At 51.1% G+C, this 23808-nt stretch overlaps 1 protein-coding gene across 1 annotated transcript; it reads right to left on the reverse strand.

Annotated features, from left to right (window-relative positions):
- Window positions 1-381: 381 nt before the first annotated feature.
- Window positions 382-17138, reverse strand: SGK2 (serum/glucocorticoid regulated kinase 2). The gene is made up of 14 exons (XM_067307545.1): window positions 17087-17138; window positions 11310-11379; window positions 9848-9905; window positions 8489-8538; window positions 7812-7869; window positions 7109-7192; window positions 6381-6512; window positions 4858-4970; window positions 4260-4296; window positions 3607-3693; window positions 2105-2200; window positions 1675-1830; window positions 978-1067; window positions 382-729 (listed from the first exon to the last, which is right to left on the reverse strand). The coding sequence occupies exons 1-14, from the start codon at window positions 17136-17138 to the stop codon at window positions 574-576; spliced, it is 1239 nt and encodes a 412-aa protein (XP_067163646.1). The 3' UTR covers window positions 382-573.
- Between the last annotated feature and the right edge of the window lie 6670 nt (window positions 17139-23808).

Consider the following 23808-nt stretch of genomic DNA (forward strand, 5'->3'; position numbering starts at 1 on the left):
AACTACCAGATTTTTGCTTGCCTTAGAGAAAGGACGTGCTAAGCTAACCCCGTTCAGTTTGTCTGGCCACTGGTGAACAGACCATCCCTTTCCCAACCACTTTAAGTGGACTTGTGCTTATTTAAGGAAGGAAGCCACTGCTTTCCCCACTGCTGTAGGTAGTGTGATCAGTCTGTTATAGGTGTGCATGTGTGGGGAGGAAAAATAAGGAGACATAGCTGGGCTGAGTTAGCTCCACACAAAAGAAGTGGCCAGTTACAGGGATGTGGCTGCTGATGTGAGTGATGGTACGTACCTCAACCGTAAATACAAATACAGAGTGGATACAGTTCTGCCAGAGTTGTACAAGACACCCAGGGAGAAAGAAATCAGTGTCCCGCCTCCTCTACCAGAGAAGCGGTCATTTAGAGGGAAATCCACCAAACAGCAGAAATTAAGAATTCCATTCTGTCCTAGCCAGTTAGTGTGTTAGTCCCAGTTTCCTTAAACCATGAGCAAAGGACAGTACCATTCCTGTCAAAAAGGTTAAAACCCATTCAGTTAAAATCTGGCTTCTCAAAGCCTTTATAAAATCTAGATGTCCTCTTCTGTCGGTGCATAAGAAAATCCTAAAAACGCATCTGAGGCACTGGAGCTGCTGGCTGCTAAGTCAGGTGTGTGGGTGATTGAGTTTGAGACTGCTTCTTGGGTGAACTCCGGATCAAAGTGTCGCAGATCAGCTGGGCCAGCCTAAACCAAGGAGCAGAGAGGCACAGCATCATTTCACATGAGCAGACCTCAACCACTTGGTTGTGTTTGGACAGTCTAACACAGCAGCTCTTCCGAAGCAATCATTACCTCTGCATTTGTGGTTCTGAACCTGCACTTCAGCATCCCTCAGGGTCAACATGAGGCATTTGGAGAGGAACCTTTGACCTTGCAAGCTTAATTCCTTTTGTGCCACTATATAACAGATACCAACAAAAATATCCACTTACCACATTGGGGTTGAATGGAGGGGTAATCCTCTTGTGATACAGATCATCCCAGTTTATTGGGCTGAAGAATACATGGTTCTTGATCTCAAGCTGCAGAGGAAGGGGAGGAGAGGGGATGAAAAAAGTCAGTATTCTGCCAACTTTCCTTTTCCAGAAACTGACAGTTGGTTTCGCATCAAGAGTCAAATTGTTGAAGCACAATTTGGAGCTACCACACATTCATGTAGAACCCACTTAGAAAATCCTCATTACATGAGCATCATGGTTTGATAATCCCCTAAAGAGAGAAAACTTCACACACTCGCGTCCTAACTTGCCACCACACCGTGACCCATGGCATTTCCCTTTGGTTCTGAACCAGGGCTCCATAGTATATTCCTGGCATTATTCACCCTGGAGCAAAACTGAGAGAGGCTTCAGTTCAGAGGAGTTGTACAAGCTAGGTGTGCTAGATCAGATCAGAACTTAATCAAAAGAAGCCCTGAAGGATTCCACGAAGTAACTGTGTCTAGAGACTAGATGACCTTTACCCAAGCCAACCCTGTTTCCCCCATTAGCTTCTTTTAGGACTATGGAGAAAGAGATCAACCTACTTGGAAAGCTTTTTCCAAGGCAGTGCTGTTATCACAAAAGAAAGGCTCAGAAGAGGAAGGTTTTCTATCTAGCCTTCCTCCCAGCCATAAGGGAAGCCACCTACAAAGTCTGTCTTGGCACCCAGCCTCCTCTTCTGGTCCTTGTGGAGAAGTCCCTGGAGGATGTCACAAGCTGCTATAGTCTTGCTTCCTTGGACCTGGAGTGGCTTGTGCAGAATGTTGTCATACATCTGAGACACATCCCGGCTGTAAAAAGGAGGCTAATTTGGAAGAGAGGAGAAGCAGCTAGGTAAAACATGAGCTACTGAAAGGGACCATGCATCATAGGTTTAAACAAGTTCTGCAGTGAGTGGATGAGGGAGGCCTGCCAGATCTGTCTGTTAAAAGGTCAATGATATGACTGAACTGAGTCCTTTAATACAGGATTCGGTCATCTGTGTCACGTACCATATGAACACCAGGCCAACCTCACATCACAGCTTTGGAAAAATAAGTTATCCTCCACACAGAATAAAACAGAGCTTCAAAACTCACCAGTCCAAACAGCATCTCATAGAGGACAGCTCCAAGGCACCACCAGTCTACTGTCCTGTCATATGGCTGCTTCTTTAGCACCTCAGGAGCCAAGTACTGGGAAGAGTCAGAAGGAAAATATTCAAATCAAATCATACAGGTGAGGCTATGCCTCTGTAAATATGCAAACTTGGTTGCAGTTCAAGCTAAGCAAATGCACTAGGAAGCACACAGATGCAATTCCTACCATTTTTTTAGTTGACCCTCCACTTGCTGCAGAGCAGTGAGTTTGAAAGGCACCTGCCAACACTCCTGAAGTGTTTTTCTGGGCTGCTGAATAGTCTCTTTTTATAGGTGACTTGTACAAAGAATTGCCACCACAACTCAACCAGCAAACCTGTCCTGAAGTGACACATTACACTAAGTAGCCTGTATAGTTCGGAAAAAAAAAAAAAAAAAAAAAACCCACACCTTTCAGGCCTAGTAAGTCTGCCCAAATCAGTGAAACCACCAATAAGCACAGCTCTGTGACCACATAGGGGAGCAACAGCCAAGAATTCAAGAATTTTGCTGCACAAAAAGCAGCACATAATGTGGTCTCATGTGTGAAACCAGGCTCTTCCATGTGCTATCAGGTTCCCAATCCAGGGCCAAAAAAACAAAACTAAGCTGAACCATTCCCATTTAGTTCATGTGGTACGCCTAAGTAAACAGGTCTCCGCTGTAAACTAAAGGCTACTGTTGGGAAATTCCTGCCTGCCTCTGTTGAACGCAAATACTCAAAGGTATTTTTGTTACAGACCCTTCCTCCAGGTGAAAAGACCAGCAGGACAGGCACATTACCTAGACTGAAGTGCTACTGAAATCCCCAGCTCAGTAAGGAGCAGGAAAACAAGCCTCTAGAGAGCCTAAATAGGAGGCTGGCTTTAGCCAAGTCTGGTTGAGTTGTACTAGGGAAAAGGCATTCCTGCCTCTCCACGCAGAATTCACCCCAACTAGGAGACATTCTCCACAGCCTGGTCCTCTCCTCCAAATGAGACATTTTGCAGCCCCTGCATACCACAAATCTTGGGGCCTTTGCAGGGCCAGGGCCAAACTGCACCCTTCATGTTCTGCGACCAGAGGGTATCGGAGCAGGTAAACAGCCTGCTCACAGGCTCGCAGCTGCCAGCGCCCGGGCTTCCAAGGTCAAGGTTGTCTCCACAGCCACCCGGAATGGCCCCAGTTTCACAAGAACAGCCATTTCCAAGATACCAGGACACCCTGTCCCTGACAACACAGCAAATTGAAAGTAGTGGTGAGCTGTTACAGGTAAACCTGTCTCTCCTATGCAGGGAAGGCCTTATTTTAACTCTAGCTTCAGGCTGACAACCTCGTAAAGAGCCCCAAGATAGTCTCTAGCTCCCACAGTCCATATTTTCAGAGATGCTGAGCCCACTCAAGTCTTTGAGACCCAGGGCAACAGATCTCTGCAGGTCTTTTGGCTCCCAGGGCACAGTGAAACTCTCCAGCACATGCTGTACCTCAGGGGTGCCACAAAAAGTAGAAGTAGTCTCTTCTTGTTCCATTCCTTCTTTGCAGAGTCCAAAGTCCGTCAATACTACATGCCCCTAAAGAAAAGGAAGGGATTTCAGGCTGGCCCACTCTTTGTAGTGAGAAGACGACAGTATTTCCAAGTGTTGGCCATCACACTACAACCAGTGTGCATTATAGTGCCCCTTGTCCATCTGTTTCCCCTCCCTTACTTTCTGGGCATCCTATAATGTTAGTACAGGAGCCTATAGAGTGAGCTAGATTTTTTTTAAAGTGTGTCTGCAGTTGTGTCGCTATGAAGACACCCAGAGTGCTCTGCTGTGCTTTGCCACCCCTTTATCCCAGAGCCAGTTCACACAGTGGCCACCTCTAGAGTGGCAGCAGAGACTTGCTTTTAACACTGCAGATTCCTGCCCACAGGTCAGGTCCCAGCTCTGGGCAGGAGCACGAACAGGGACCATGCATGCAGTTCTGCAGAGGGTGTGCTCACTTCATCTCAGAGCATCTGTGCAGAAGTGTAGTGGCACACACAAAATCCATGCAGTGAAGTGAGCCAGAGCTTGGCTTGCAGTACTTTAGCCCTCTATTTGTGATCCCGATGCTTTTAAAGCCAAAAGGAAGGCAATATGACAAGTGAATATACCTGGCAATCCAAGAGGATGTTCTCAGGTTTTAAGTCCCTGAAAGACAAAAATTACTATTTGAACAGATTTGGCTAGGTGTTTACAAAAGCCTGATCTGGAACAGCGTCAGCTGAGAAGAACAGGAGCTGACTGGACTTGACAATCCAACTCACTAACACCTTCCCAAAGTACAGATTCCCATCTCTGCTGGGAATCACCATATGCACATGATAAAATAGAAAGACAGCTCTCACAGGATCAGATGTTAGCCTGCATTTCCCCGCTTGTTCGTGCATTAATTGTCATTATGAGACAGAATTTCTATGTCTTGAGCTAGATTTATGTTAGATTTTTTTCTCACAGAGATTTCACCAGCTGTTCCTTCCCCTTCCCAGGCTGCAAGTATTTATTGCCCAGCCAGTCCTGTACAGACAGCACCCCTCTTGCAGAGTAAAATGCCAGCTGAGCAGTATTTTGTCTGGGGCAGGAAATCCTTCAGCTGCTCTAGTCTTGCACTTGCATGGTTCCCACAGGAAGCCCTTCCCCTCCCCAGCAGGCACACACCCTGGCTGTGCAGGCTCCTGTGCCTGCTCTCCCCAGCAGGAATGCATGCCTTACCTGTAAATGATGTTTAAGGAATGCAGGTACCCAATTGCACTAGCAACTTCTGCAGCATAAAAGCGGGCCCGGGGTTCACGGAAACAGCGCTCTCTTTGCAAGTGGAAGAAGAGCTGCAGGCAAAAGAGAGAGGGTTGTATCATTTCTTTTCTAAAGCTGAAGGATATCTGGAGCAAGCCTGAAAGTCAGCTACCCAAATGAAAACTGATTTGCAGCAAGTTGCACATGAACAGCACCAAATAAGCCCAAACCAACCGGCCTTATTTAACAATCTAAAAGACTTTCTGAAATTGCTTCATGTGCATCTCTCTTGTATCACCATCTCACTTAAGAACACATTGACCAGAAGTAGTCATCTCCTGATCCAATTAAACTTTGAGGCTAGAGTGTAGCAAGCTGTAACCCACAGGCAAGTTATAGCTTTACCATAGCCATGAAGAGTGGTACACACACACAGAGCTGAACCTGCTAACATTCCCGATATGAATTACACTTTGACAAGACATCCATATTAACAATATCTCCTGACCATTTTCAGGTAGCCCAGAAAAATGGCAGCTGAAGCAAAAGGAGCTTTTAGAGGACAGAAAAAGAGGTTTAGCATACTGCAGTGGTGTCACCCAAACACTAAACTGGGATCCAGAGCTGGTCCACAAGTGAGTTTTGCCCAGAGCTCACTAATGTCCTAGAGATGCAGCATCTCCCAACAGTTTATAAAATGCCCTTAACACACACATTTCCCCCCCCCCCCCCCCCGGTCTCATCTTGGGAAGCAGCTAGCACAGGTCAGTAAAAAAAAATAATAATAACTCACAGCACCGCCTGTCTGGGCAGAGCTGGGGCCAGTGCTTTCTGCTGACCAGATCCGGTAAGAGTTTGCCAGCACTAGGTTTGGCTGGCCACAGGCAAGGTCTCAGCCAGTTTCCCTAAGTTTTCCTCAGATGCAGGTTCACAGCTAAGTGTTTGACCTCTGCAGGTTTCCCAGCTCCCTAGGAGGAGCTGAAGTTATAAAGCAAGTCCAACAGAACCAGAAGTCAGTGGATTATTTTCCTGTCTAGCGAGGCTGCATAATACAACACATGGTTGTGTGGGCACCCAAGCTCACGCTGAAGAGATGCTGGAGAGGCAGCATATCCCTGCTAAAATGTTTCCCCCAGGAAAACCTTCTCCCCACAAAGCTCAGACTGAGGTGAGACACCTCATCAGGGCACTGGGCTGTACAGTGAGGACAGCGCCTGGTGGATGGGTGCTCAAGGCTGTGACAGACAGCATTGCAGGGTCATTTCTGAAATGCTTCATGCTGTTCCAGTCTTCACTCTACCCCAACATTTCCAGCAAGACCTCATTTGACTGACAAGTGAGATGCATGCCAGCCACTCCTAGCTGGTCCTTTTCAGAAGTTAAAGCAACATTACACTTCAGCATCATTATCGTCTGAAAGGAAATAGGTTTAGACAATTAAGCAGCAGGTCTGGGAAAGACTAAGTAGATTAGTTAAAGACAAAGGCTGTATATGCACTCACCTCACCCCCATTTACATAGTCCAGCACAAAATAAAGTTTCTCCGAGGTCTGAAAGGAGTAATGGAGTCCCACAAGAAAGGGGTGCTTGACATTTTTCAGGAGCACGTTGCGTTCCGCCATGATGTGGTTTTGCTATCAAAAACCAGGCAAAGCATTAGTTTCAAGCCAGGGTCCAGCCAAAGGTGCAGTAGGGACTCACTGCCATTTTGAACAAGGAGAAGCTGGGAGCCCAAAGTGGTCACCTCCAGCCCCAGAAAGGGAAGCTTTTTGCTCTCAGTTCTTCTTTACATTCCCATGCCACAGAGAAGTCCACATTTAACATGTGAGCAGTCTACAGGAATATTCACTCAACCACAAGGTACTTCAACTACATTATTGTGATTGCTCATTTTTTTGTGGAAGTAGCCACATATTTGTGGAAGCAGCCAAGGGAAGAAGAAGAAAAAAAAAAAAAAACCAACAACAGCAGCTATACTGCAAAGTGGTAGAGGCTTGGCCCTATGCAGAGCACAGCCAGGGTAGGCTCAGTCCTCCCTCTAAGAAGCACTGGCTTCACTGTCGTAGGCCACATTACTTTCATTGGCAAGCTCTGTTCCTCTCTTGTTGGTATGCTGTACCTGTTGGGAACTATTAATATAAACTCCTACTTAAGCCCACTGAAAGGGTAAAAGTATGAAAGCCTCCTCCCAACCCTCTGAGGAGCTAAATGAGTTCTCTTGTAGACATACCTCCTTTTTCTTTAGGATGGTTTTCTTCTGCAAGACTTTCACAGCATAAAAAGTCCCATCACACTTGCGTTTGGCCAGGAGAACCTGCAACAGGAAGTCATGGTCATAGGTTTGAGTCTCTTGCCCTCTGCCTCTTGGTTAGTGTTTCCTCACTAGCTCAGCACTCATGTGAGTGATTATACTCAGAGCACTGCTTCAGAGGGCCAGATACAAAATTTTAAGAGCCCAAGCTTCAGCCTGCTGACTCCCCCTAATTCAATGCTTTCCCATTGGGAGAGAAAGGCACAAGACATCTTCAAATACGCATTACCCACACGGCAGCAAGTGGGTTTGGAGCACTGGGGGAGGGTCCCTCTTAAAGCAGGTCTTTGTCACCTCACCAGGCACAGATTTGTCTAGGGATCTTTCACTAGTTGAATGAGCTCAAGGTTTATTTTGCCAAGCACTGCTCCTCACCACCATAAAACACTGCACATAAGACACTTCTCACTTTCTGAAAAGTGACACCTCAGGACATCTCAAAGAAAGAATGGACGATGAAAAACCTCTGTCTCGGGTCTCATCTATTCTCAGCCCCACTCCCAACATGGCCAAACTCCTCAGGAGATGTGCAAGTGAAGGACACAGCTAAAATCTCTACCAAAGCAGTCGCTTTCCAAGCTGCCTGCAGAGAACTACAGCCCACCCATACAAACCCACTTACTCTTCCAAAGCTTCCTTTGCCAATAACTTTCAGGAAATCGAAGTCTGTTGGCTTGGCACTGTTGGACAAGAATACAGCAAGTTAGTGCCTCCAGGAGAGAAACATCTAACAGCAACACTACTGTCAGAGCAATGTTCCTTCTCGGAAATACAAGCACTTGTGAAAGGATTAAGGGGCACTGGATGGGTCACCCTCACTCCTCAAGGCACTGTCAGAAAGCAGGCAATTCACACTGCGAATGTCAATGCACTAAGCAAAGGATGAGGGATCTCTCAGCAGCCCACCTGCTGAGCACAACAGCAGGTAAAAGCAACTGTCAGGACCAAGTGGCACCTTTAAAGCAGACAGAGTTCATCCCTATTTCTAGGGAGAAAAGTAGCCAGGGAGCCAGCATTGATGAAAAAGATCTTCCCCTATTTTTCCCTCAAAAGGGAGATGGGACAAGGGCTGCAGAGAACATGTACAGGAGAGAATGGTTATGATAACAGGGACTAGCTGTAGCTGAGTGCCTTGAAGGAAGGTGCACTGGAGATACACGTGGTGTCAAAGGCTGGACAATGTAATTGCATGGGTGGCATCTGCAAAAGACCTAACAAGACAGAGGGGCTGACTGGTTTCCCCACCAGGTCTCCTTACCGCAAGCTCCACACCCTACCTGGCTGTTGCAGGAAGCTTACTTTGGGTTAGCAGAAGGTCCAAGGTTGATATTGTCACTTGGTGTTGGAGGCTAGAGAGGATGACAATAACATTAGTTTCAAGGAGCATGCTACAGGTTGTGCATTCCCACCCTCAGTACAGCTCCCCTAGCACAGAGCCTTTGAGGAACATTGGTCAGTGAGAGACACATGGGATGCTTTGCTAAGCTTTAAGGGATAAGGAAAGGGAGAACAAGCTATGTCCTAAAGCAATACCATCCCCAATCTGGAGGCTCTACTAAGCCAAAATCTGTGATGAAGTTCTCATCCCATGCTTGCAGAAAGGGACAGAAGGACCTAGTCAGAGACTGCTTAGGAAACTGCTTGGCTCCTGGCTTGATGCACTCAAGAACTGCTGTTCTGGTACAGCAAGAGAGGCACTGCATGACTCAGCTTGCCCATGGTAGACCTAAGACAACAGGGTGCTCCCCTCTATCCACACTAGCTGAGAAGCCCCTGAGCACAGCTCAGACAGTGGAGCACTCCTGCGGCAGGACATCAGCACCCTGCCCAAACCCTGCCACCCCAGCATGGGAAGGAGCAGTCCTCTGTGCACTGTGGAGTGATGGCCTGTTGAACCCCTGAACTGCCCAGTCTGGAGCCTTGGAAGTGATCTGCACATCCGGTGCCACCGAGGTACAGCCTCCAGCCTCTATCTTCCCACACATGTATGTGCACACATGGTTTTCCTTCCCCTCCTCATTCCTGTTCCCCAGGAATCTTCCCCTCCCTGCACTCTGGGGGCAATAATCCTTGTCTAAAAGACTGTTTTGGGCCTCTTTCTCCTTTTTCTCCAGCTAGCATCACCCACAGACCACAGGGACAAGAGAGCAGTAGACCTTCCCCAGCCGAAGCCACCAAGCACCCCAGGAGGGACTTTTTTGCTCTACACCATAAGCTAACGATTCCCCACCAGAAGAATGCAGCCCAGTACATGGGATGGGGCACTTGCCACATCCCCAAGCCTCTCAGCCGTGGAAGGCACAGAAGAAGCCAGCCCCACAGGGTCTCCTTGCCCAGCTGTGCAGTAACAGGCTGGGGGGGAGCCAGTCTCAGGGCAGTGCAAAATTCCCCTTCAAATTGAAGGTATACAGGACAGCACCACATCCCCAAAACTCAGCTGGGATCAATCAGGGCAGCAGCACATGGCCAGTGACCTCCCAGCCCTGCCAAGGCAAGGCTCAGCTCTCTGCAACTGGGCGGTCAGGTACAACTAGAAGAGGAATGCCTAAGCCTGGGCCCAGGAGCTAAATACAGGCTGTCCTCCTTGCCTTCTCCTACAGACACCAGCCCCTCTCATCGTCTGGTGATGGTGTTCCCAGGTCAGAGCCATTGTCTCACCTGGGGACTAATGTCTGGGCTTCTGGATCGGTCCATTAAAAAGGCAACTCGTTCAGCACTTGGGAAGAGAAGAGCAAATGAAAATAAATAAATACAAAACCACCACCCAAACCAAATTCAAGAAATAGCTTCACACCCTAAACCTGCAAGCCTGTCAGGGACAGCGCAGGTCTCAACACACGCTCACTCTCCCTCATGGGGGGCATCAGCCAAGCTCCCCACCAAAGGCCAGCTGCCGGTGTGACTTCGGGATGGAGCGGGGCCCTGTCCCGTCCTCCAGAGCAGCGCTGCCCTCAGTGAGGTGCATTGGGGTGGGCAGGGGACAGCAGGTACACGTGGTGCAGGCCAACAGAAGAGGGGGAAAAGGTTCAAATCACTCGTGCACCCAGGAATGAGCACAAGCTTCCTAAACACTCTTTGATTAGCCTTTCATTCGCAAGGGCAGCAGCTGGCAGGGGAGCCAACGTGGAGACAGTCCCAGTCCCAGCAACGACATGGTTGCAGGGCTGGACGGGGTTGCAGTCCTCTCTGCCACGGCTGGACACAGCTCCCCAGCTCGCAGCAGCGGCCCAGGTGCCCACCCCAACCCGGGAGCAGGGCTCAGTCCCGGCAGGCACCACGCAGGGACGCCACGCGGTGGGTGCCCCCTCCCGCCGAGGCCTTGCGCACGAGGCAGGCGAGTCCGGCTGCTCCACGCCGCCCGGGGCTGCCACTGGTTGGGGCCATTTCCCCAGGCCAGCGCAGACTGGGACGCGCTGCACAGGGCCGTTTTGGACCGTTCGTGTCGGCAGGGAAGGGTCTGCAGCAGCCGGGGCAGGCTCAGGAAGCAGATGCATTAAACAACCTCTCCTCCACCCGAGGCAGCCGTTGCAGGGGGTAGAGAAATCGGATGCTTAAGTCCAGCAACGTTTTTTGGCTCAGGCCTGCCCTGCTCAAGTGACAGCACCGCTGGGGAGGGACGGGTCCTGCAACCCCAGAGATCCCCCTTTTCTTCAAGGCCTCTCACTCACCCCTTGCAAAAGCCAAGATTAAAGCCATGGCAGAAGAAAAAGCCACTCCGGTCCCTCCTCCCCTGCCCTAGAGAGCTTTCCCCATTCCCCCTCGGCCCCTCCAAGCTCCCAGACCCCACAGGGCAGCTCCGGAGACCGCGGCTCGCACCCCAGCCCTCCGCCGTCCCCGGCTGTCACACCGGGCTCCCCCGCACCTCACCTCCGCGCGATCCCCCGCTCGTCCCCCGGGCACCGCCGGGCACGGAGCCCTCCCCGCGGCCCCCTCCTCCGCGGCAGGGCCGAGCATGGTCGCGATGCTCGGCGGCAGCGCGCTGGCGGCCGTCCCGTCCCCGGGGCCCTGCCCACATCTGGCCCGTGCCAGCCAGCTCTATTCACCGCACGGTGCCGGAGCAGGGGTTATCAGGCCGTGCTTTTAAAGGGCTCGGATCCCGCTCGGAGGCTCTCGTACTCACTATGAGCAGAGCCTGGAGCCGGAGGCCTTGATGGTTTGTCCTATCCTCTCGCGGCCGTGCTTTATAAGTTCTGCAAGAAAGGTTGGGAAACCCTAAGCCGATGCGCTGGCGGCATGATCACAAGCGCACAGAGGCACGTTTGTTCTTCGCTGACCTTGCTCTTCTCTCCACAGCCACCCACCTCCCCCCTTCCACCCACATACCAAAATAACCAGGAAATTATAGGAACCAGGACACCCTCCCACCCCCACCAGGAGCCCGCAATGGCTGGTAGGACAGGGATAAGCACCACCAAACGGACACCCTCTCCCAGGGCAGGCAGATGGACTTGGTCAAAAACACCCCCTCAAGCCTGCCTGAGCTACACCCCTGGGTACCCAGGAGGGAGAAGGAGAGCGCTCACAAGGAAGATGTTGTGCTGGGATACGTCACACTTGGCACATCCACTGCCCCTTTCATTCGGGGCTCTCTGAGCAATTAGGGACATGAATGAAACCTTTCAGGGCCCTGCAGGAGGTAGGCCAGCACGCACACACACACACACACACACACGGCAGCAAATAAGTGACTTGCCCAAGGACACGCAGCAGTGCCAGAGCCGGGATTCCCACCAAGGAGCATCCCTGTGCTCGGCTGCACAGGCTGAGGAAAGCAGGCAGTTGCCACCACCCATCTTCACCCCCTCACTTTACAGGGGGGCAAAACCCTGAGCCTGCCTCCCTGCTGCATAGGCAGAGCAGGAGAAAAGCCTCAGTTCAGGTTGCATTTTGACGAGTCCCTCATTTTGTTTAGTGGTAGGTAATGAAAGCGTTTAAAGACTCATTTTTCACCCTCTAGTTCAGCCCTGGTTTGGCTAGTGAAGGGAAAGAGAGAGAACCAAAACATTCACAGAATCATACACATTTTCAATTTGGTTTTAAAAAGTGCTTTTGTGGACATGAGCAAGATGTCATATTGGACAGAACTTGGCAGCACTGGTTGCCAGAGCCCATCTTCCCAGGCAAGGAGTCTGCTGGAGAACAAGTTTTGAGGTAAAGGCAAGCCTGTGACCATTTGCAGAGCACATCGCCTACTGGTCTGAACTGGGGCTGGTGTGCAGCGGGTAGATGGGCTAAGCATGCTCCAGAGAGCTGCTAGCTCGGGTGCAGCCTGCGGTGCCGAAACCCGGGTGCAGATCTGACAAGGAGCAAAACCAGGCAGCAGCTTTAGAGTTTGACTGGACTGGGAGGGGAAAAGCAGGAATCTAAAGAAAAAAACCACAAACCATTCAGTGAGTTTACAACACCAGGGAAGTCACCAAGACACCAGCCTTGTCTGATGCCTTGCCCTGCAGCAGGGCAAGAACTTGTCCCAGCAGGCACCCACCAGCAGGGACAGCACAAAGGCAGCTTCTAACACCAAGATAAATCAATGCCCTTCCTCCTCCCACTTGGTATAGTCCTTATTTCCCCAATAGTCTGTTTCACTGGGTTACCAAGGTCTACTGAAGGTCACCCAGTGCCTGCCTAGGGGCTGTGCCTGTCCCGCAGGCTCCTGGAGAGACAGGCCGAGGGACATCAGCTCTGTTGTCTCCAAGCAGGCAACACTAACTCAGAGCAGAGCGACGGGAAGGAGGCCAGGACAGGGGATGACCAAGTGCACACACATACACTTGTGGAACAAGCACCAAGCTGCAAACAGCAGCATTTGACAGAGGGCTATGGAGGAGGGGGTCTCTTCCCCCTGCCCAAGAGCCCCTCACCAGAGCAACCCAACCAAGCCCAAGCAGTTTGACCACTTCACTGCTGCTCTGCGCACACAGCTCCATCAGCTGCTGCAGCCTGTCCTCCAGATTTGGACCCTCACAAGCCTGTATCTTGTCCCAGATTCAACTTGCTGCCATAGACACTGTGTGACCCCAGACTTGGGCAAGGGGAGGAAAATGACTCCCTTCAGTCGTACATGGACATTTCGGGGCTTGGGTCTCTCAGAGAGCAGGTGAGCAAGCTATGGGAACCCGTCCATCTAGCTTGGGGGTATGTGCTGGCAGTGCAGGATTCAGGACTAGCTCGCAGCTTGCTTTGCGGAGTTGGGCAAACACTGCAGTGCCTGGTTTGGCAAAGTCTCCCCATCCTGCAGCGAGGCTGAAGCGGCACGGCTGAACACAGGCTGCGTAGCCCTTATGGGGCCATGGCGCCTGTGGCTCATTCATGCTTCCCTCCACTAGCCCCATCCTGCTCTGCTGCTGCTTTGCTGTAAGTGAAGCTACTCAACAAGTCCCTGCTGACCAAGGGCAGCTTTTGCAACAAAGATAATTCATTAAATGTACCTACTCTGAGGCAGGAGTCTCTTTCTGCACTGAAGTCCCACACACATTTTTGTGATATGCATAACCCAATCCTGGGCCATATACTAGAGTGACTAAGAGCCACCTTCCCCAGCCTGAGCACACCTGCAAAGGCAGGGTAGTTCCTGACTGCTCAGGAGATTTAAACCAAACAGGCTTTTTCTTATTGCTAGCAAATCCTGCTGCCCTTAAAGCATGAAGATTTTCTGAGTGCACAAGCACAGAACAACAGAATCAGAAATAGGTCATGAAAATACACTGGAATATTTGGTTATACATGCCCAGCTGCATCCCTCACCGCTCCTGCTGGGGCAGCGGGGATGCTCCAGGCATGGCCAGGGCCACAGACAGCAACAGCAAACAAGTCCAAGTTCCATGACACGATGTGACACTCCAGGAACACAGACTGCTGCACACACACACCCCCATACACACACAAACATTTCTCAGAGACCTCTACACCCCACGCACAGGCCAGAGGTGCCCCTAAGGCAGCAGGCACCAGCTCGCACAACACAAGGCTGCTACTTACAAGTTGGAGCAGTTACTGTAGCTGGATCCCCCCCTGCAAAAAAGGTCCCTCAGTAACATACGTTTTCTTCGCAGCACAGCGCCAGCAGCTCCCTCTTCCTTCAACGGTTCTGCCGGCGATGACCCACATTCCCATGCTAGCCCAGCATTATTTGCTACAAACGCATTACTAAAGCAATGTGTACCTTGCACAGAGACGCAACCTCAGACTCGTCATGTGCAAGCTGCCTCCCACCCTCCTCCCTGATGTCACCACTCTCGGCATCTCTTCCTACCTAACCTCGATTGCAAACCCCTCCGAGCAAGTGCCTGGTCCGCTCCCTCTCCAGGGGATGCTAGCTGCCAGCGTGGAAAGGCAGCAGGGCCTGGCAGGCTGCCATTGGGACAGCAGTCAACATTTTGAAAGAAGCACAGGGTTTAGAGGGGCAGGGTTGAGAGACAGGCACCTGGAGTAGCCCACAGCTTTCATCCAACCCAGGGCTGCATGAAACCTAAGAGGGGGATGCCCCAGTTTCAGCTCAGAGAAGGAGCGCAAAGGGAGGACAAGGGAAGGAGGACATCAAACACATGCTTTTACTGGCCAGAGAAGACTCAGGCTTACCCCTGCCACAAGTCTGGGAGACTGCAACCTCTTGAAAACCCACACTGAGCTCCACTTTCACCTCCTCAGATGTCTCCTCAGTCTACAGGGTCCCATTGAGCTAGCCCAGAAAAAGGTCAGGAAAGATTTCAAGGATTTCTTCACTTGTAGAAACATGCTTAGCTGTCCCCTGCAGAGCTTCTGGCTTGCCCAGTTTTGGCTTGAGGATTCTTTCCCTCCACCCAAGGGAGGCTGCAAACCAGAGAGGGAACCCTGGCTGGTCAGCCCTATCTCTGAGCAAACGGGAGCTAACAGGCAAGCAGCCCCCTAGATTTTAGGGAAAAAGCTACTTGCAAATCTGGAAACACAGCAGGTGGCTAAAGCTTACAACATTTTGAATAAATAAACAAAATAAATAAATCTCATGAAAATAGAGAACAAAGCATCAAACACACCTGGGAGCACATCTACTAGCAAAGGCTGTGTCCGGAAGCACGGGAAGCAATCCATAGCTGGTGGATGTGGAGGTATCTCATCCCCCACACTTCCCATCCTTGCTGTGGCCCACCTTGCGGCCAACCACCCTTCCAGCCTAGAAGCCCAACATTGTTTCCTAAAACCCAGGGAGAAACAGTTTTGTTGCCTGCAACAGTTCATTTAGCCCACAAAGATTAACACTCCCACCTTCTTCAGGTGACCACACTACTCCTGCTCTGCAACCTTTTAAAGAGAACCTGAAAAGCTGATCAGCTGGTAAAATGAAAAGGCATCTGCTAGATATACCCAAGCACCCAAAATTTAGGTGGGGTGTGGTAATTTTGAATGAGGAAGGAGGGGTGCAGGTGGTGGTAAGAGCCAATTAAATCCTGGCAGGCACCTCAGGTGGAATTAGAACAATTTCATACACATTCTAATGATCTGTAAATTTGTCTGCTGTCACGTGGTTTGGGGGAAGGTTAAAACTGTCATCTGGTTCAGGTCAAACTTGGAGGAAGCTGCTCCTTCCAGCATCCGCCACTGACCTTACAGCAAACAGGGAAGACTGCAGACTAGGGTGGCCAGTTTGGCACTTTGCTTGAGTATTAAATGCAAACATAAACACCTGGGCAGGGGAAAACCTGGTGCTGGAGGCATGCTGTTAGGAAAAGGAAACATTAGAAAAGGGATGGTGTCTTGTCTCTCTCTTCATAAAAACAAAACTCTTTTTGCTTGCATTGTCATTTCCTATAAAATCTCCTTCACATGGCTACAGCAGGAGAAATGCCAGCCTACGATGACGGGAGCGGGGGTTGCCTTGTTTTTGAGCAGAGCAAGTGATGTGGTGAAGAAGCAATAAGGGCTGTGCAGCCACTGCAGCAGTCCAGGTAGCCTTTGCTACTGGGGGCTAAGGGGCTGGTTGTCACCAGACGTGCCTCTTGCTCCAAACCTCACCTACCAGGAGCAAAACGTTTGAAAAGAAAGCAGCCTTTACAGTTACAGCTACGGAGACAAGTCTTCTAGATGTCTGTAACTGATACGGTCTTGAGTTTGAAAGGAGCCTGATAAAAAGCCCAATGTTAATTTAGGTGACAATGTCTTTCAGTTTTTAGTGCTCATCACCATGTGTGACACGAATGGGGAAGCATCATGTTGCTTGAAATATTGTTGTCACTTGGTCAAAGCCTGAAATTTTTGCTCAGCCAGCATCCTAAAGCTATTAGCATTATCAGATTGTAATATCTTCTATTATGTTTTTAATATAGGAATCTTTTTCTCCATTTTTGCCTTTATTTGAATTGGAATGGTCAGGTTTTGGAACACTTTCTGGCTTTCAGCAGCTAACTTCCATTTCCAAATCAATATCTTCTGCTTTTGTTTCTTTCAATGAAAACCTCAGTATTGTTGACAAAATCTATTTGATTTTGTGTTTTCCACAAGATATCTTTAATTAAAAGACTGTTTTCTATCCAATGAAGAGAAAGTAGAAGGCTTCTGGAAGGAAAAGTTTTTACCAGCTAGAATATATAAAATAAGTAAGCTAAAGCGTGGTCAGTGATGATGACATCTAATGATGGAAAAAGTGATGATTAGGCTGTGTCTGGGCTCCTTATGTCTGCAAGAGAAATACCCTGTCCAAAGTCAAAAGTGGGGGCCAGGGACCAAGCATCAAGCCAGATAAGCCCATCTGGAAGCTGCGCAGCAGGGGACATCAGGGACTTCCCATTGCCACCGTGGGTTCCAACCGGGACAGGCTCAGAGGCTGCCAAACATAACACGATGGCCTGCTCCCTCCTCCTCCTCCTCCTCCTCCTCCCTGCCCTCGCAGTCCCCCAGCAATACTGCATCAGCCAGGAGCATTACCCTTCGTCTTCCCCAGGGCTGTGGAGGAGGGCTCCATCCAGGTCACGTACATAAAGTCCACTGAAATTGTCACTTCTCCCTACAGCTCGGGCAGAAGTTCAGCAACTGGCACCAGGCGACCGGCTCGGCGTCCCTGGGGAGAAGAGCATTCGGAGGGCAGGCACGCTGCAGCCCTGTCCTTTCTTCTGCTGCAAAGATGAAGGTCATGTCATACACAGGTAAGAAAGAGAGCAAGTCCTTGGCCTTCCTGCTGGCTGCCAGCCAGCAGAGCAAGGTGAGCTGCCAAGTTCTGGACATGGGCCCTGGGACGTGGCAGCCTGCTCCCTGACAGTTGCCTGGTCACCCCAACCCAACGTGCAGTTACAGAGAGGTCTGGTGGAGATCAGGGTGCTCAGTGTGCTCCTGGCTCTGTGGCTGCCCTGCTGGGAAGCTGCTTGCCAGTGCCTCGGTTTCCCTCTCTTTAGACTCCTTTGTAAAGTGCTTTGAGGCTGGTAGATGGATGCCACTAGATAAGAGCTGGGTGTTATTGGTGGGGTGTTTGACTTCTGTCCAATGGAAGAAGTTTACCATACCGTTCCTAAATTCACAAGTTTCTGCTCTTGGGAAAGGATTTTGCTATTTAATGCTTTTGAGGACCTGAGGTCAAATCCATCCTCCACACACCTGCGCTGACTGCCTGGGGATGGATGGCTCCCCGACACAGGAGAACACGTGCTCTGGAAGTGCAGGGAGGTGCTGAGGGCTGGTATACCCTGAGTGTAGGGTGGGCTTCCATCTGGAGAGTCACCATCAGGGCCCAGATGCCCGCAGACTGCTGGGGCAGCTGCAGAGGGGCTTGTCCTGGAGAACCCCAGAGCTTGAAGAGGTGTCCTAGGCATCTGGTTGTCCCCCTGATAGGTGACATGAGTGGAACAGAGGGTAGGTGTGAGCAGGGCTAGACTCCATCGTGATTCCCACCCAGGAAACCATTGGTACGTGCAGGAGGATGAAGCTTTCTCCCTCACCCTGCCCCTATGTACCCACAAACATGTTCCAGAGCAGCTTGCAGCACTGGGGCAGCAGCTCTTGCCCCCCGCGCAGCTCCCTGCTGCCCCTTACCCATGACCAGACATGTTGGTGCCACACTGAAGGGCAGGACGGGCTGCTGGACGTGGGAACGCTTGCAGGGCACATACGTTATACGGCTGTTCAGGCCCACTTCCCCAGATATATTGCAGGGCATGGTCATGCGCTGAGTGCTGGCACAAGCCCTCACAGCTGGGTGACGGCTGGAGTGCACCCACACCCGGGAGCCACGGCCGTCAGGCAAAGGTGGCACCCCGTCCTTGTCTGTCCAGGCGGGACTCTGCACCAGGTCCAGAACACAGGACCGCCACCACAGGCCAGGAGGGCAGCATGGGGCAGGCGAGGGATGGCAGAGACTGACCAGCTCCCTGCGAGTCCTGGTGGCTCCCACTGGAGGTACCAGCTGTTAAGCACAGGTACTCGGCACTGAGCCCCCATCACCCGCGCTGCAGACCCTCCTGGTCAGAAGATGAGGCCACCTCAGCCCGAACCCTGGAGGCAGGGACCAGCACACCCTGCATCTCCGCAAGGCCCTGCTGTTGCGCCTGCGTCCCTGTGGGCACTCCTTACCCTGGAACTGGGTTTGACCCATTTCCAGCCCAGCACCCAGCAGGTTCCCGCTATGTCCATACATATCATCCATCCTGCTGAGAAATAGTACAGTCTGTGCCTTGTCTGGAGCAGTGGGAACCCGGGATGGGAGACACCAAGACTGCGTCTTCTTCCCCTTTGATGCCGGGTAGGAACCAGAGGAGGAACTGGGCTCTTTAATGATTAAACAACACCTGCAATTAAATATTGACCAGCTGAGCTCTGCGGCAGCACATCGAGGTGGAAGTCACTTTAGGGCTGCTGACACCAGGCCCCCACCCTGACGGGCTGTCAGACTGCATCAGGGTTTGGAAAGAGACCTCTGAATACCCAGGTCTTGCCTAAAACGGCTGGCGGCTTCCTTACAGCGAGAGGGGCTGCCGAGGTAACTGAGCACAGCTTGCAACAGGGCCGATGCCCTCTAGCCCGCCTGGGCTGCTAGAAGGAATGGCAGGTTGTCAGTGACTGCTGCGAGGACACACACGTGCACCCAGCCAGCTCGAGCTCCCAAACCTGGCTCATCGCATCCGCGCCCCTGAGAGCTCAGCTCTCGGCTCTTCAGTCCCAGCATTTATTCATCTTGCAGCTTTGCACTTCAGGAAACCCCAAAGGAGGGTGTTTGGAGGAGTCACCAGCTCCACTGCACCTTCCCGGGTCTTTGCTCCCTGCAGCGACGTGCGACGCTGCCAAACGACCGAGGCCCTGGGTGCAGAGGGAGGCATTGCCTCGCAGGCTGGCCAGGGCACGTAGGGATTAAACTGCTCACAGAGTTCATCTTGGCACAGTCTAAACTGGTTTCCTAAACAAAATTGAATTATTTGGGTAAAGCCAGAGGCCAGCTTGTGTCGGTGTTGGGGTTTACCGGCGTTGCTTTGCCCTTTGCGTGGGGGGATGTTTCCCTGCCCTCCAGAGAGCCTATCTGCACCAGCTCTCGCTGGAGGTCAGTCCAGAGGTGATTAGCAGCTCTCGGGCAGTTTAACCCCTTCTGTGCCCACGGCTCCTGCCTGGGCTGGGCTTCATCAGACCACAGTGGCAAAGTCAGGCAAACAGTCTGGGAGCAAGCCTTGGCTACAGAAAGCTGTTTTTTTGGCTGCGCTGGGGTAGCCCAGAGCCTCTGGACATTGCCTGTACTTGGAAACATTTTTTTTCCTTTTGCCTCTGGCAGAGGAAAGCTGCCTTTACCTTCCCAAACCCCAGGAAGACATGAAAGATGGGGTACGTGGATCCTCTGCACTGCCAAGGCTGAGCTTTGGCCCTCCTGGCCGGACCGGCTGCTGTCACTGTCCTCTATGGAGGCCGCATTTCTGGCTGCTCCAGGGCAAGACGCTTCCGATGGACAAGGGCCCAGCCCACGTACGCATGCAGAGAAGCGCCCCCTCACTCACTCTCTTGTATGTACTCTGCTTTATAACCTTTTGTATGCTATTCAGCTATTTTATAATGTTGTCCTGTCTTAATCTCTTTATACACCAATATCCATAACCGTAATCATAAATGTATCACTTGAGAGGAACTACATAGTCCTAAGCAATCAGGATCACAGGGAAAGGTCCAGATAAGGTTAAAGTAAACATTTCCCTGGAGAGCACAGTTTCCTTCAATGTGCAGTGAAAGGTGACCTAAAATGCTTAAGGCACTACTGGGAGATGTTTGGCTGCTCCGTTATCTCTGTTTTGTAAGGAATAGCATTGCATCGCATAGCATAGCCCTTTAAAAGGTCTCAGCCTATTTCTTCGTCTTAAGAGGGTTCAAGAAAGACTGAACAGACTTTTGGTGAGCAATGGGGTTCTTTAAAATCTTTGCTTTTCTTTTTTTTCCTCCTCTCTTCTCCTCATCTTCCTTCTCTCTCCTTCTCTTTTAGCTTCAGAAAGCCAGGGCTCTGCCCAAGGTATTATCCCTTGATTTTGGCAAGGAGTCTCACATGGACGCCAGGAGGTTTTCCATGTTTTAGTGAAAGGAGCCAAGAGGAGAGTGCTCTGGCTCAGGTTTCTGTTCCACAGGGCAGAGTTGTGGTTCTGACCAACGCTTGCAACTTTCTGTGCCTCGGTTTCTACAACCACGAACATGGCAGAACATTACTGATCTCTTTTGTAAAGCCTTTGACATCTTCAGAGGAAGAAACACCTGATCTTATTACTACCATTAAATTAGGCTACGACTTGCTCCCAAGTGTTTTTTTCTTTTTTTTTTTTTAAGTGTTGACACAATCTCAAAGAATAAATAACAAAGTTGGAAGCAGCCAGACTCTAAACATCTCCTCCTCTCCCAGCTGCCCGGGCCAGTCCCTGGGTGATGTTGCAACTCTCCTGTTTGCCATTCTCTCCTCCCCAGCAGGATTTTGGAATAGTTTTGTCACATTACAGCCTAAGTTTTGGGGGCTTTCTTAGCAAAATATCTGGCTTTTTGAGACAAATTCACCTTTTCTCCTGCAGTGCAATTCACCTTTAAGTATATCTGATGCAGGGTGCACACGCAGGGCTGCTGCCCACAGCTCCGACCCTCAGGTGTGACGGGCATAACCGGGGCAAGGGCAGAGAGGCAGTTTCCTGGCAGCATCCCAGGTGGATCAAGCACAACTTAACAGCTAACAGATGGCTCCTACAGCCACACTTCCCAAAAACCAGGCCTCCACTCTGCTGGCACAGCACTGGATTTGTCCGGAAAGCTTTTGGATGGCATCCCCCGGAATGCTGGCCTGACTGCCTGCCCCCAAACCTGTGAGCTCAACCCCTCCTCCTGCCCTGCTCCTTCCCCTTCCCTGCAGGAGCGGGGAGCTGCGCAAGGTGCCAGCCTCTACCCCTTTTTATCCACATGTAAAACCTGGAGTGCAACTGGTGCTGGCATGGCAAGACATTATCTCCAACAAAGTTATATAGTTAAATACTGGATCCAGCAGGCAGCCCAGTCCAGACTGGGCCAAGTGCTGCTCAAGGCACTGTCTGGCACTGTGAGCATCTGTGCAAAAGCAGTGAAATCCATCCAGCCACCCAACACCCTCCCAATGAAATAACACAGAAAGCAGGTTTGTGCGTGTACCCAGTCCTCAGCTCTGCTGAACCTTCATTCTCCCAGCTCTGGAGTCGAACTCTGTCTCACAGAAACAGCCTGCCCTGCCGGAGGGGGGAGTTGGGGCACCCCAAACAAGGGGTGCTGGACACAGCAGCCTTGAACTTCACAAGGTGCAGCCCAGCTCCTCAGATCCCAGGAATGTAAGTTGAAGCAGGACTAAGGACACAAGCAAGGGACAGAAGCTCCTTTGACCCCTGCCCAGTGGTTTCCTAGCAATCGCTGGCCTGGGGAAGCCACATTTCAACATGAGGAATCTTTCCACCCTCCAGAGCAATTCCAGGGGATCGAAGCAGGCTGCCTCTCTCCTGTCTGGAGTTGCAGTGATTCATGTGATCTTCCATAACTGGGAAACAAACCCAATTCTGGAAATCAAAATACCTCCCCCACTCCATGTCCAACTGCTGTTCCAGAGCTAGACCCACCATGCCCACAACCAGCTCTCCCATGAGCCAGGTCCTCTCTGAACCTGGTAGTACTTCCCCAGTAGTAAGGGACAAGACCTTCACAAAAAGCTACCCCTCTCCCAAACTAGTTTAAGTCCTTAAGAGAAGAGAAAGTCACCATCATCAACGAGAAAGTAAGTCAGCTTTACCGGCTGAGGGGTGAGGAGCAGAGAGCAGGACTCCTGGGTTCCCGGGAGCCGGAGAAGGCAGGCAGCTGCCTAGCGCCAGCTGCAGAAGGCAGCATTTACCTCTCTCCCTCCTGTTGTTTTTATTTTGGTGATTTAGTCTGAAGGTCGAAGGAAAGTCCGAAGGAGTGGCTTATAGCAGGAAGTAAATTATTACCCTGCCATCACTTAGAGGTGCCTGAGGCACAGGAACTAGGGTGGGAGAGGAAAAAAAATACCTCCTGTGGGGGCTTAGAGGGCAGCTCACCTCCAAGGGCAGTGCAAAGGGTTAGAACAAAGTGCTCTGTTTTCTGGAGGCTATGCCGGGTCACATGCCAGGTCCTAGCAGAAGTAATGAGGCATGTGTCACCTCCAAAACATCAGCAGCACCAGGTAGTAGGGAACTGGTAGAAGTCCTGGATCTGGACATGATCCACCACTGATCCACCTGAGCTTGCTGGCAAGGGAAGAGCTGTGCAAGGCTGTCCATCCGCCATGGATCTTTGTCACCTTGCAGCACTGCCCCCGTAAGCCTCCACCACCCTGTGCACAGGGCCTCAGCTGGACAGGAGTTCTGGGGACATTTACAAGCTTGAGCTTTGCAGGTACAACAGTCCTACAGAATCATTTTTGTCTCCTGCATAACATTTCTCTGGCTCCGTGCTCCCCATCCAGGGCCACATATATGCGAGAACAAACACCTGAAGAGCAAGCAAGGACTGAGCCCTGGGTGCATGTCAGATCCAAGTCCTCCCATTAGGCACATAAAGGGCTAACTGGCCCAGGGGAATGCTGCTGGAACCAGCCCAAGTTAAAAACCAAATCAAATTCATTGCCTTCTCCATTCCCTGCTGCCCTTTGCTCCCTGTTCCTCTCCGTTCCCCTCCGGGCCTGTCAGGGCCCCCTCCTCAAGCTCTCTCTTCTTGCATTTCCAGGTCCCCTCCAATCTCCCCTCTGAGCATCCTGCTCCCCTTCATTCCCCTTGTATTCATTCCCTGTGCTGAGAAATACCCCTCCCTGGAGCTATGCTCTCTTCACGGACCCTGAAGGAGGTCCACCAGCCCACCTCCCACCTTGTTGACAGGGACAGAGTGTGACAGTGTGCTCCTTCCCCCACACCTCCCCCCAACCTGACCTCTCCGTAAACAGCACACAGCCAGGGGCTAATTAAGCATGTGCCCAGCCAAACACGGCTGGTATGCAGATATGACTACGAGTCAACCATCTTATCCCATAAATAGGAGGCAGCCCAGAGCCCCTTGAGCTCTCCTGCACGGCAGTGGACTGCGCTGCAGAACCTCCTCTTGAGCAGGGACACCTCTCAGGGTTACTCCTCAAGTTTGAGAGATTCCTCACCTGCAACAGATCCTCCCTAAGTGACTAATAACAT

This window comes from Apteryx mantelli, chromosome 18 (genome assembly GCF_036417845.1).
Source record: "Apteryx mantelli isolate bAptMan1 chromosome 18, bAptMan1.hap1, whole genome shotgun sequence".
NCBI lineage: Eukaryota > Metazoa > Chordata > Aves > Apterygiformes > Apterygidae > Apteryx > Apteryx mantelli.

Bases quoted from the DNA above. Each gene is read 5' to 3' on its own strand.
- SGK2 (XM_067307545.1), bottom strand. From the start codon at position 17,138: ATGTACGTGACCTGGATGGAGCCCTCCTCCACAGCCCTGGGGAAGACG. The intron at 9,906-11,309 runs GTGAGTACGAGA...TCTCTTCCCAAG, and splicing joins GGCTCCAGGCTCTGCTCATA to TGCTGAACGAGTTGCCTTTT. The intron at 4,971-6,380 runs GTGAGTGCATAT...TTTTGCCTGCAG, and splicing joins ACTATGTAAATGGGGGTGAG to CTCTTCTTCCACTTGCAAAG.